Source organism: Excalfactoria chinensis, chromosome 3 (genome assembly GCF_039878825.1).
Source record: "Excalfactoria chinensis isolate bCotChi1 chromosome 3, bCotChi1.hap2, whole genome shotgun sequence".
Classification (NCBI taxonomy): domain Eukaryota; kingdom Metazoa; phylum Chordata; class Aves; order Galliformes; family Phasianidae; genus Excalfactoria; species Excalfactoria chinensis.
The window spans coordinates 32,283,630-32,298,047 of record NC_092827.1 but is presented as its reverse complement, the minus strand read 5'-3'; the positions used below and the strand labels follow the sequence as shown (position 1 = coordinate 32,298,047).

Sequence of the window (14,418 nt, the reverse complement as noted above, 5' to 3'; positions counted from 1 at the left end):
AAAAAAAGGAAGGATTGCACCTGATGTGATCTTTTTTTTTTTTTCAAGTCATGCCTAAAGCAGTTAGGTTGCGGAAATTCAAACTAGATCGCAAGTCACATTATGCTTTTAGACTTGATTCAATTTTCAACATGTTTTCATGATGACTGTAACCTCAGAGTTTTATATTACTGTTATTGGGACTTTTCTATAATGTAAAGTTGTTTGTGACTTAGTGCGCAAAACCATAGCTGGTGATAACAAGGTTTAAACCTTAACTTTTTTAAATAAAATCAGTTTGTGACAAAGTGGTAAAACACTCCTAGCAAAATTCCAAAGTTAGTGGCAAGCAGAAGGCAAAATGTTCACCTAGTAGTTTTCTTTTAAAATAATTTGTTTTGCTAAGATTTTATGTTAACAAAATGTACAGACCAGAGTTTTAAAATGATTTATCTAATTGATTCCTTTTGTTACCTGGCTAGCAGGGAAAAGGGGTCGAGGCCGGTCCTGACCTGTTACAATGAAGACTGACTTGCTATGTGGGATTACACCAGAAGCTTGCAGTGGAGTAATGGTAAGGAAATCAAGCAACCTTAAGTATCTCAGCTGTATAGGAGCATATTCTGTTGCAAAAGACCTTCCTGCGAAGATCATGGATTCAAATATGGGACATTTGAACTAATACTTGGACTTTGAAATGAATTTCTTTAACAGTTTTCTCTGCAGTGCAAGTTATTAAACTAAAGCTACTCTATTTCCCCAATGTGTTCAACAAAATCCTTAACGTCTAGCATGGTATCTTAATAAAGAATAAAGTTGTTCTTTAAAAAATCTGCTTTAAGTAGATTTTTCCCCCAAGTTTTCTTAGTTAAGGATTCCAAAAGTGGTATTCACTAATTCTTGCATTTAAATTGTTATTGCAGTGGTATAGATGAATACCATTGTTGGTATCCTTAAATTTTATTTCTGCTCATGAAGGTTAATCATGATTGTTTATATAGTAATCACTTATGAATTGTGTTCAGATACAGCAGTTTCAGGTGTAATCATCAGAGCTGGTTAGTCAGGCATTCCAGATAGTGGTTCTTTTCAGAACCTTTTTTAAAGGGTTGGTTAACTACCTCAGTAGCAGAGGATTGAACTATACCCTGTCTGTACTGTACATAGAAAATCTTTGTAGATAAAAGCAAGGCTTGTTTAATATGATATGAGGGTAAGATTATAATATACCAAATGTAACATTCTTAGTTGCCTTTAGTTCCAGAGGCTTTGTAAGACTTCCTCATGACCATCATAACAGGCCTTGCTTTTGTCGTATTTTGTGGCTGAAAAAGCAGCCTTGCTTCTTCAGATATTGTAGTTATTTGGATGTATAATAGTTTAGCAAGATGTTACTTTTGTAAGACATCAGATGTTCAAAAAAGTGCATCAGCAACTTGTACTAAATACTGCAGTGTCCCTTTATAAAAGGTCAGACTAAAACTGACAACTGTACAGTGAAGCCTGACATTTGGATATTTTGAAGTTTTTTCATAAATCATAGAATAGTATATGGCTGTAGTTTAGCTTTTTAGGTAAAAGGTATGTTTTCATTAGTGCATTTCTTATTGCTGATCACTGTAAAAACACGTGGATCAGCTTTCCATTTCTCTTATGCAGATCATGATAACCTGTAGAGTAGAGTAGAGTACAATCATTTGTGCTACGTTTTTAATTTTCTGAAGCACCTTGATGACAGTGAGTGTTCAGTGGTGAAGCATCCTCTATTGAACCACCCCTAAAGGAAAGAAAACAAACAAACAAAAAAAGACCACAAAAAGTGAAATAACAAAAAAACACACCAACTTTGCCAAGTCCAACTTCGTGTAGGTAAAAGATAGATAAAATTATGACCTACGTTGGACTTGGCATAAAGAGCTTCCCTTAACCCCCTGCCCAAAGGGATACTGCAGTTATACTACATACCCATAGGCACCACAATGAAAATTGAAGCTTATACCTAATTAAGGTTTTATACACACCAGTTCCCCCCAGTAAATGCAAATTTTAACAAAATTAGACATGTCATATGTTGAAAATGCTCATGGCAAACAATCATTTTGCATTCCTGCAAATAAAATTGTTTTATACTGTAAGCTGGAGGCGAGTGTAACTTATTTTTGTAATAAAGTTTTTATTTTTTTTATGTGTCATTAATATAAATGTGTGTTAGTACAGAGATCTTCTGGTTACAAACTTAGAATCGCACACATTTCAGTATGTTTACTTGTATTTGCATCATTTTTAGAATAGTGGTTGCCAATAGCCTGTATGTTTCACAATAATTTTTTTTTTGTTTTTGTTTTTTTTTTTTGTTATCTTAATAAACCATTTTAGTATGTTGTATGTCAATTACTGGGATAGCTGGGACATGAAGTGTAATTTAAAATTGTCAAGTATTCATTGGAATATGTAAATGTGCCTTGCCAGTTTTGAACTTAAAGACAAAGTAAGTGAATGATGGTGAAATGAGTAATCGATGCATAAGAGACAGTTGCTACTACAGTTTCGTGTACTGCCCTTGCTAAAGAAGAGTAACCTTTTCCTCAGATTTGAGCATAAAAGTTATGCAGTTTGCATTAGCTTCTGAAATTTCAAATCTAGTGATAGAATATTAGGCTTATGGAAAGTGGGTTTGCTAATTGTAGCCTTAAGTATAATTCTGAATTTCAATGTAATCCTTGGTGCTGGCATTCCCAGTGCCAAGGAGTTTAAATGCTCCCTTCAAAGAGGTTGCCATGCCTACTGGCACTTTTACTGTCATATGGTTTTATAAGGAACACTGTCAAGGTGTGGAAAGCAATTCTGAACTTGCTATAAAAAGGAAACACTGGGGGCTGTAGACAAGGGGACATCCTCAGGTTTCTTAATGTTAAAATCTCTCCATTGCTGGAAAACTTAACAACGCTTGTGGGATCACAAGTGGTAGCAACAGTTCTTAGTTTGGAACTGTGTTGGGGGGGGAGGGGTAATATATTTATGGAATTGTAACCGTTGATGGAAATGAATAAAAACATTGCTATTGAGGCACTACGTGTGTTGAAATTGAGGATGACACCCTCAATTTCGGCCCTGATAAAAGCACGGGGAACTATTGCGAAAACTGCAAAATTGACAGGAAAGTGTTTTCAGTCGAATGCAAGCAATGGTGAGCGAGCAAAATATCAAGATCTTGACAGTGTTCCCTCTAAGTATGAACTCAAGCCATTATAACTTTTAAAATTAAATATGATTTGCACTGTTCTGATATTGGTGCAGTTTTTTAGCAAAACACAAAGAAAACTAAATTGCATGTGGTGATTAATACGGTGAAAAACTCAAAGCGATGTTATTTTCCAGTCTTAAAATCCAGTTGTGTAAAGAAAAAGAAACACTTCATTTTTAAGCGCGGAAGTATTGGTGAGAGCGGGCAAGTTGTGTATATGCAACATTGGTTTAGTTGCATTGGGTGTTGGTAAATGCGAAGCGTTCACCAGTAAGAACACATCTCTTAGATGGGACAGTCGGGACTTTTATGCATAGTTTATTTTGGCATGTTAAAGGCAAGTGTTGACCTCATGTAATTGCTCGGTTTGTTCTCATAGGAGGCTTTCCGTACTGCAGCACCTGTGAAGGTTTGAGCGTAAGTGTAGTTCCACACCGATTTGGAGTGCTTTCCACAATTCGAAGCCTAGCTGAGCTTAATTAGAAATTGGGAACTGCTGCTCGACGCTTCTTGTTTATAAAGAATACACTTTTTAAAGTATACTCTTGTTCTTTTTTTTTTTTTCCAATCACTTGAAGAGTGGACATACAGCTGCACTTTGTTGTTTTTTGAGGAGGAAAATTGTTAGAACGCAAAACTTAGGTTTGTTTCTACTGTTCAGAGAAAGGCTGTTACTGCAGATACAACTCTTACGGAAATACTGCCTTTAGAAGTTTAAGGAATATTATTAATTCTGTTGTCGGTAGGATTGTGGGGATATGACAGTCTAATAAAAGTTCAGCCTCCTCTGAAGATAAGCTTGCTAACGTAATGTTTCATTGTATGAATGCTGCATGGAGATGCAACTTCTTTTTTTGTGCCTTTGATGGTTCTGTAGAGGCAGCACTTGCTCAGCCTGACAGTTTTGTTGGTGCTTCCCCAAGTCAGTGTGGGGGAGACGTTATGTCCACGTGGTCTTCGTTTTCTGGTAACGTTTTCTGTTTAAATTGTGTGTTCAGACTGATAACTTGCCACAAAATTCTCCTTTGCATTAGTGAAAGCTTAATAGAAGATGTTAATAATTTAAAACGAAGTAGAAAGATTTGGAAGTAGGCTATAGGGCAGTACTTTTTAGAATCAGAATGGCCTGGGTTGAAGAGGACCACAATGATCATCTAATTTCAACCCCCCTGCTATGTGCAGGGTCGCCAACCACCAGACCAGACCAGCCCAGAGCCACATCCAGCCTTTTTAGTATAGTGCTCAGAGAACTGAAACCCACAAAGCTGGAGTGAGTTCGTTTTCCTAGCATGAAGCTGATGAATCCCAGTTTCCTAACTGGCTACCGTGGATCTGACGCTCAGTGTAGGCAGACTGTTGTGCTGAATTAACTGCCAACTCTAGTGCGTGACACCCCCAGGCTGCAAGTAGGGCTTGTGCTGTTTGCAGTAGAGGCAACACCAGATCGTACTTGCTCACTTGTTCTGTCTGTCAGATTTAAAGAAACAAAAAACCCAACATATAGGAAGGGATGTTTAGCTGAAGATACTTGAGTAAATGAATTGTTACTCTACAGAAGGATAGTGCAAACAAACATAAAGCTTCCTAAAAATTGATGTTAAACTTCATGGGAAACTGATTTCTCATGCAGGAATCTGATCAGTCAGCACTTCTAAGTGTGTAATTACATATTATAAAACACACAGGAGGAAAGTATGACTTTTTTGGTCCTGTGTTGCCTTGATTATTATGATAGCTACATTGATAAGTAGTAGGAGTAGCTTGTGAGATTACTTGGAATTTGGAGAGAAGGGTGATTGTCTCACGTAATGACGTCTTTTTCTTGCTAAGATGTAACTGGTTAGATTTTTTTAATGATTATTTTTTATTCTGCAGAGTTAATCTAAATGGCCAGCTCTCGGGTTGTTGCACAGCTGAGCCTGTCTGGGAGCGTTGGGTTATATTCAGTATTTCAAAGTTGTCTTCATGGCAGCTTGTTTAGACCGTCTGGGCTTCCATGTACGTGGTAGAAGCTTGAATCATCCGTGACAGTCAGAGACAGTCAGAAACCACAGCCGTGGTAGGTAGGAAGGTAAATAGAACTAATTTTAAGTCTGACAGAGGAATTCAACTCCTCAAACGTTATGTTCTGGTTCAAAGGGTTGTTTAATTCCAGTATGTTCATTATACTGTCTGCTCCAAAGCCAACACTTATTTTCCTGACAGTCATTTAGGTAAAGCCAGCTGTGTCAGAAATCTGGATTCCTTCTGCTCTGAGACTGATGCATGTGTCTGATGAATGGAGATAGTTTGCTATCTCCGTTTGTGCAGTTAGTATGGCAGAGAACACCTCTTCGCTTGGTTTGGCCTCTGATGTGGAAGAAGAGGCACTGAATCTTGCTACTTTTCCTTGCGCTAAGGAAGCTGTGAAGTGCATTCATGGTATTGCTGCCTACACGGTAGGATAGCGTAAGATGTTCCACTGCAGACGTGATAACGGTAAGTAAATATAGACATTCCATTACTTAAATTAATTGCAGTACCTAAAATCCAACTTCTGTAGCCAAACTGACTCCTTATCTGCAGGGAGGAGGAAGGTTACATGGGTTTTGGTTTAGAAACCTTGTTGTTTATTACAGTGATAATTGAATACTGAGTATAAGCTGATACTGTTTAATGTTAAACACTTTCAACCTAAAAACCACCTAAAATGCTCCCAGTGTTATCAAGTATGTATTTTTTTTTAAGCATAGCAATCTTAGCAGTTGGAAGGGGTGTTATTTCCATGAACGCGGGCATTGAAAGAGCCAGGAGCTGAGTGTTTCAGGTACTGAGTCCCTGGTTCCAAGTGTAGCATTTCCCATATTGTTCATTTTTTTTTTTCAGATTTCTCTTCTTTAAAGAGATGAACGCACCTGTGACCAGCATGGGATATTTAAAAACTCTTGTACACAACGTGGCTAATTTGGGATAAGAAAGCTTCCTCTGAGAGCTCAGCCAAGGCAACTTCATAGATTCCTCATTAGTAGTAGTTTCACCAGAAGCACATACACAAAGTTGACTTCAGGACAGTTTCGCTAGACTAATTTCATTCACATTAACATACTTCTTTGAAAGTGTAAGTGGTTTACGCTTGCTTTTGAATTAAGATCTGCTCTGAAGGAAACCACAGCAAGGTACTTTTCTAAAGATCTGTCAGAATCTGCAAGAAGTACATTGCAGATTTCATTCTAACATAAGACTTGAATGAATAGACAGGGAAAAAAAGGCAACTCATAACTAGTCTCGCTGTAAGCCTGAGATGGATATAAGCCTTTACAGTGAGTACAATGGAAGCTGCTTTCAGAATCCTAATAGAAAAATTCTCTGTAAGAATGATCCTTCAGTTAAAACTAGGAAGGGTCTGGAAGGTCTTAAATCCATTGGATTTAAAGTATTCTGTATATGGAGTTGCAACTTGGTTGTGTTTATCACTGTGATCTTGCAATAGGAATGGTGTAATAAATGGTACTTAACAGGTCTTAGTGGCTTACTTAATCTGATAAGTACCAAGTTAGGTTTATTGGTGTTCTGAGCCATTGGGATTGTCACATTCATGTACAGACAGAAATCTGAATACTTTGTGCGGTGTTAGCTGATCAGTAAGTCCTCAGACTCAGTAGTTTCTGCTTTCTGAGGTACTCGGTCTTTTCTAAGGTTGAAAATAGTAGGGATTTCTAACGGGAAGTACTGAGGCTTGTTTTTTGTAATGCTTTCAGTGGATAATAAAATGAGAGGAGTATGCAGATGAATTGTGAAGCATTGCTGATGTTCAGCGTTTCAGAAGTGAAGGCATCTGGTTTGTAAAGGCACTCTGAGGGTCACTGAGGTCTACACGCCACTCAGGTACAAACTGCACTGAAGTGAATTAGAGAGCGGTCACATCTCAGCAAGGTTGGTGCAGATTGTCCTCCATAATGGCTCAGGCTAATGTGTCCAATTCAGTATTGAGTTATGCTGGAGTGCTGATGGCTTATGTTGTTTTTTGTGGCGTTAGTCAAGTACAGCTGCAGGTCGATGATCATCCACTCATATTTTGTAGTCTTAAAAACAATAGTTAATAGGAATAACATTTTTAAAGCATCTTTCTATGCTCCTTTCAGACAGCTTTCCTTCCCCACCCTCTTTGATGCAGCGATTGACATCAAGGGAGGTTCCTCTCAGGAGAGTACTGAGGAGAATATTTGTTTGGAATTGAGAGGGTTAACCTAGGAGTGGTAGAACCACTTACATTAATTCCTTCAGAAAGCTCTCAATAAACCATTCTTGTCTGCTTCCTGAGGGAATTTCAGGTTGTGTGACAGTGGGAGAAAGAGATCCTCAATTTGTGGGCACAATAATGTAATTATATGTGCCTTAACTAAGCTACCAGCACGTATGTAGTCTACAGTTAAAGGCAAAACAGCAGGTAAATGACCTGGCAAACCACAAAGTAAAAGAACTTCATTTGGCTGTGTTACAGCTCTGTGGAATCTTTCTTGCTATTAATCAGTCTGTCCTTTTCCTGTGAAAGGTAGATATACTGTAAACCAGGCATCATCTAGCAGCCACTGCAAGGTGTGAAGGGAATGTCAGGTGGTGGATCTTGCCCAGATTCAAACATCAGTTCAAGAGCAGACACAGGTTCCTTGGACTTCATGTGGAAAGGTAAGGAGATCCTGTTCTGCCTAGTGTGGCCATCAGGGCCTCTTCGTCTTGGTATAAGTTTTAGGAGAAAGGTAAGTTAGAGAGTAGGAACGTGTTGAACATAGCTAGGGAAGTCTGAAGTACCTCAGTAGGAAAGGGTGTTTCAAACATAGCAAAGCAGAAAAAATGAAGAAATCCAGTTAGTGTGCGTAACACTATTTCAAATGCCCTGCTGTGAGAGTTGAGTGTGATGCTCAGCAGCTAATAATTGCTGTTTTGAAGTGATGCATAATAGCCGCGGTGACAGAAAAGCAAGAGGCAGTCCTGAGTGTCTACTGTGCCTGTTCTAGTGCCTGACCTGTTCTTCAGTATAGATGAGGAGTTAGTCTGTTCTTTTTTACAGTTATTAAATGAATCTGCTTCTCACTACTCTTAACAATCCCATAAAAGGTAAGTAAAAGTGGAAAATATGAACTTAATTAGGCTTCACGAGGCCTTCATCATGAGTGATGTTTAGGGAACGTGGTGCTCATAGTGAAGCCTGCACGTAGAGTCTTGATTTGCACATCTTTGCACAGGACATACAGCAACTGAGAATAGGTGTTCCACCCGGGAAGCTGCAGTGACCCAAAGCCCACTTAGCAGCCCCTTTAAAGATCTCCGTTGGAGAATGAGTCTGAAGGGTTCCCAGATACAACACGTGGTTCTTGCATAGGTTTTTTGTTTGTTTTTTCTTCCTCCTTCTGGAGGGGTGTCCAATGCAAGACCAGCATCCTGTGGGAGAGAAGTGACACAGCATTTCTAGGATGGGATGCTGTTAAAGATGAAGCAGCACAGGTAGCCCGCGTGTGTGCATTCTGCACTAGAGATGTGCTCAGAATTGAAGATCTTTGCATTGATCAGTATGAGCTTCTGAAGGATTGCCAGCAAGAGGGCTGGTAGACTTTAGTCTGAAGGTATTCATTTTTAAGTTGCAACAGAGTATATATTTTTTTTGTTACCAGAAAATAAACTGTCAGATGCAAAAGCCTGTACCAGATGATAAAGCAGTTAGAACTGGCAAATACATTCTGTCTTATCTTATTCCAAGCTTCATTTTGTCAGGATTCTTTCTCCTTACTAAGATGAAAGAGGATCAAGAGTAGATGAGGCTTTGTGTATCCTGAGTGCTTATGGACAACACACAAGCATTTGTTTTGTAGGCAGCCTTCAGTGGGGAAACGTTGTCATTTCCTCTGCAGGTGAGTAGTTCTTTTTGAAGACTCAGTGGGAGATGGGAACGTTCCTGACTGTAGAAGGAATGGGAAACAAAGCATCCAGTGGAGACAGGGTTGTATGTTCTAAGTTCTTGATGACACTCAGGTGAGCAGCTTTGAACTAAAACACCTTGTGCTACATGCAAAGATGTATCCTTATGACCAGAACTGCTCCTCCAGGTAATACACGACCTTGTTTTCTTCTTTGTGCTGGCTTTTTCGTGTGGGCATCAGGGAACGAGGGAGGAGAGCCAGTACTTAGTGGAATTTACTGCTGTTCCTAAGCAAATTATGTCTTAAGGGTTCAATACATGCCCCTGGGAATCCGTATGATATTAAAGCATCCTTTCCCCATTTTGACACCTTCATTCTGAAGCAAGATCTACTTTCTCAAGGGAAAAATTGTTCCTTCCCTCTTGTATCTGAAATATACCGAATCAAACTTCAGGTTTATCTAAAGCCTGCCACTACTATGCAGTGTAAAGAGCTATCTTAAATGCATCTGTTGGAACTTCAAATCTCAATCATTATAATTCCTGAAGGGAAAAAATACCAGAAATAAAGTGTACAGAATACATGAAACTCTGGAGATAAGAGTAAATATTTGCATCTCCTTAAGGGGAGGAAAATATAATTCCTTGCAGTTTGATAAGAAAGATGGTCAGATGATTTTCATATTAACGTGCCCATTTACTAGCATATACTTAGAAATATTTATGTATCCCTGAAAGAGAAAGCTTCATGCCTACCTTGCATTTAAAGTAGGTTCTTTTTATGCTTCAGTGCAATAGCACACATTAGCCAGGTAGCTTATGTAGTAGCAAGCCATTCAGTCACAAATAAGCAACTGATGTAGAAAGTGTCAGAACACTACTGAGTGATGGTATTCCCTCATACAATCTCAGTTCCTGTAAGCTCCAGTGTCTTTCCCAGCTAGAATAACAGTTACCCAAAATAAAAAGCAAAACTTGCAATAGTGCAGAAATTTGATACTTAAATTGGTAAATAGAGCAGGCTGTGTTCTGTATGAAATGTTCACTTGTCTGAATTAATTTATTCAGATGAAATTAGCAGCTTCTAAGAAACACTGTTCTAACTGCTTCAACTAGTCACACATTTAACTATAGAACACCTTTAGCTAGCTCTTCCCATGTGTTGATTTCGTAACTTGTCCTGCTTTCATGCAGCTCAGTTCTCTTCTAAGTCTGCATTCTCCTTCCTCAGAGGAGCCCCTTAGGGAAGACCACCATGCAGGTGGTAAGCATGCGTTTTAACCAGGAACTGTGTTGCAGATCACCTGGGAGAAGTCCCAACTAACTGTTCTTGGCAGCCCAGAAGGGAGACCTACCAAGGTACGTCTGCTAATAGGTCTGTGGAGGGATTGTCATCTTCTTCAGAAGCACCATTACTGCTAGAACTAGAAGTGAAGTGATATACAGCAATAGCAATATAGTACCACTGGTCTAATATTCCAGCAGTTTGGGGAACAAGTGGTTTGACCTTACTTCAGGAACTTTGGCAGCTGCTCTCTGACGAGGGCGACATTGATCAGCTATCAGCTGTAGAGAAGCCTGGTTTTGCAGAACTTGCTGCTGAGCCCCGCTTCTTAAATTGTCTCATTAAAACTCATATTCTTCTTACAGTGGAGCTTTACCATGGGGCTTTGGGCTCGAGTTACACGTAACAGTTAATGCTGGTGAATTGCCCATATGCATTACGAAGTTTCTTCAGAAAGCTTCAAAACTCTTCTTTGTGCATGAGGAGAAATAAGTCTTCAGGCTTACAGCATCATCGTGTGCATCAGCCTGTTAACATAAAAGAATTTTATGCTTTTGTTACACCCCATATTCTTGCCAGGGAAACGTAACATTTATGCCCCATTGTTATTTTTATCTCTAACCATTCTCAAAATGCCTATTTTTGCCATACATCATATAAATGAAGGAAAAATGTCCAACATGCATCCTCAGTCAACAAATGGCAATCAAAACAACCTTGGTTATACAGCTGGCGCTAACAGTTTCTGTGAAGTGGTTGATGAAAGACTCAGCTGAAGCACAAATCATTTTTTGGGGGGGGTGATAATTAATGTTGTTTAGCTCTTACCCCAACGCTGCTCCTAAATGCTTCATGTTCTCAGAGAAACCGGTTGCTTGAACTAAAAATATCCCTCCGGAATGCTGACCTAACAAAAACACTTCAGGCATCTGCTGTTGTACCTACAGAAGCTGAAGCAGTGGACTTCAGGGTACCAGCTTGCTTGTCACCACTTGAAAAGAAGAAAATCTCATTTCTGTATCAGCGTTTACGTGATCAATATCAGGAGGTGTGACAGATCTTATCAGTAGAAAGCCTTCCATGATCCAAGCTGACAATCTTTAGCTACCGCGAGGCTTTTTTCCACTTTGACATAGCTGAGTTCTTGTCAACACAAAGGACATGTGAAAACTTGAAGTTGGGGGAGTTTTTTTGCTATTTGAAGGGAGAGAGGAAAATAAAATAAATTAAAAAAAAACAAACCCTGAAGTTGTGTACAGGTAAGGGGGGGAGAAAATAAATCATAATCTAAAATAAAAAAGATAAATTCAAGCGTATCAAAGGAGGCAAAAAGCCCCAAGCGATTAAAGAACTATTTAACCGAGGCACTTAGGCAATTCGTAAAAACTGTGGAAGTTCTGTTGAACATTTTTGTTCTGCCTGTTGCAGCCTCTCCCTACTCCAGCACTACAAAACAAGAGATGATAGATCTGAAAATGACGAAGAGAGCAACAGAGGTGTCTGGAAGGTACCAAGGTGCTCTCTTGAAGAAAAATTAATGATGTAAGTTAAAAATGCCCAAAAATCCATTCATTTTCTAAAGGATGGTTTGCTGAGGAAGGGAGGTCAGGTTCATTTTATACAGTGATAAGAAGCAGTTTTGCTACGTAAGAAGTGATTTTTTCACTGCCTCTGTTTAAGACAATAAATGGAAGTTCTTGAGCCATTTGTATGCGCTGTCACCCTTGCAAGCAGAATTAAGTGGTGGAATGCCTTTCTGTGTGACTTTCATGGATGTTTCATGGTAGCTGAGAAACCAACTTGAAACTCAGGAAAAAAAGAAACAACTCATTTCAGGATATGCCCAAGATTCAAATCAGAGTCAAAAGAATGTTCTGGGAAAGTTCTTGCTATGCTTCTATAAGTCCTTCCTAGGTATCCCCTGTTGGCCATCATCACATGCAGGATGCTCACTTGGATGAACATCTGCTGATCCAGCACAGCTGCTTTATGCATCCACTGAGTATCTGTTGTGAAGAACTTGCACCACACTTTGAATCCTACAGGTTTCATCTTACTTATGAGAGGCACAGGTGCTGCATCACTTAGCAGTGTGTACCAGAAGTGCATGTCGTCTTATGAGTGCTTCCTTGACGCTTTCAAACTCAGCTGAATCAAGGGAATGTAGCTCGGGTTCCTCCTCAAATGTGAGAATTTCACTCATTAAGCACCAAGCCATCAGTGGAAGCAACTCAGGATGTGACACACTTTGTGAAAGTAGTTATCTTTCCAGGGCAGGATTTTCTTTATACCCCACTATAAACAGATAAATTCATTTAGATTGAGCTCTTAAGCATGTGCTATAACAGTCACTATTTCCATTAGTACAGCTCTTCTTTTGCAGTTTTTTCTTGTAAACTCTCAAATGCCCCGGTGGCACATCGGTAGAATTGCCGCTTGCAACACTGGAGGCCCGGGTTCGAATCCCCCCTGTGGCACAAGGGGTAGAAGTGCCGCTCTGCTACACAGAGGGCTCGAATCCTGGGAGTTGGACTCGATGATCTCTAAGGTCCCTTCCAACTCGCACAATACTATGATACTATGAAATCCAGCCACTATGAAAAATTAAAAAAATCTTCAATATTAAGCTAAATTCCATACCTCAAATGCTTATCTCTTGCTCTTACACTACAAAAACTGGGGATTGTACCTCTGCCAAGCATTCGCCACAAACCTGATGTGAATTTCTTCAAGCATTTGTCTAGCGTCTCCTCTGTAGGTCTAATGCCTCTCTTGACAGGTATTCTCTGTTGGGTTTTTATTTCTTGTGGTCTAAATTGTTGCCTTCTGCAGCCACCTTGCAACTTTCCACTCTACATCCTCATTTTAACGTCCCATACACAACTGTTTGTCACAGGACAAATTACTTTTAACCTCTAATATACTAATTCTCTCTGTTATTTAAAGGACAAACAGTGCAGATCAGTGATCTGTTGAGACATGTGTCACCTATCTTTCTTAGCAAATTTTTCCTTTCTTTCTGCCTTTTTGTTCTCCCAAAGCAGCTCTCCTTCCCTGTAAAAGACAATTCATGTGGGATTTTGCCCAGTAACCTAAAACCTCTGTTGCTGTGTGCAGAGGTTACCTTGGGCCCTGGGTTATCCCTATCCAATTTAATCTTGTAATATTATGGATTAACTCATGGCTGGAGAATGTGGTAGTCCAGGAAGCAGAGGTAAGAGCCTTGACTTGTGACTGGCAGCAGACGATCACACAAGCAGCGAGTGCAGGTCTGTATAGACAATGCAGGGAGCTGACCTTCAAAGGCCGTAAATCTGATTATTAGCAGACTATTACCTCAGTTACATGACTGCATTTGTAACAGTAGAACTGGTTTTGTTTACCTAAATGCTAATAATTATTTGAATTCACGAGCTGAAGCTGTAACTGTTGGACTTAAGTTTTAGTCTGAAAAGTCAAATTGCCTACTAATGCTTAATTTTCTTGGGATCTGTGTCTGTTCACTTATTTCTTACCTGTTTGCTGAATACTCTTGAGATTTATTTCATAGGAGCTTTTCTATTGAAAAGTTAAAAAGTGAAAAAGTGAATTAAGTTGAATTTCAACTTGTGGAACATGATGCGTGAGAGAAAACTAATACCTGCAAGGTTAGATATGAAGGATTGTGTGATGCATGTTAGCCTCACCAGCCTTATCCTTGGGAAAAACAAGTGAATTTGAAAAGGAGGTGATACAGATTGAAGACAAAAACAAAAAGAAAGCTTGAAGGGCAAAAACAGACTGTATATGCAGAGTAAATTAAATGCAGTCTGCCTATGTGAATGTGTGCTATAGCTTGCTGCCTAAAGAAATGACTAAGATTAAACTATAACACCAAAATAACTTATCATAATTAGTGTTTAAAGTAGCTTTTCAGCATCACCCAGTGCTGCCCACATGTAGCGTCAGAGCCCATCTCCCATCTTTTCCCTTTCAGTTCTCCAGTTAAAACAGAAAATTTCCTTATTTCAGAAGGAG

General features: G+C 39.2%; 1 protein-coding gene across 3 annotated transcripts in view; it reads left to right on the top strand.

Moving 5' to 3' along the window:
• Window positions 1–3,264, top strand: part of SYNCRIP (synaptotagmin binding cytoplasmic RNA interacting protein) — a 26,398-nt gene extending 23,134 nt beyond the window's left edge. For 2 of the 3 annotated variants that reach the window (XM_072331860.1, XM_072331857.1), the window contains exon 12: window positions 465–3,257. In XM_072331860.1, coding sequence (XP_072187961.1) covers window positions 465–503 — 39 coding nt within the window. In that variant the 3' untranslated portion in view covers window positions 504–3,257. Of the gene's footprint in view, window positions 1–461 lie in introns of all 3 variants that reach the window. The other variant, XM_072331859.1, reaches the window with a different exon arrangement.
• Window positions 3,265–14,418: the final 11,154 nt, after the last annotated feature.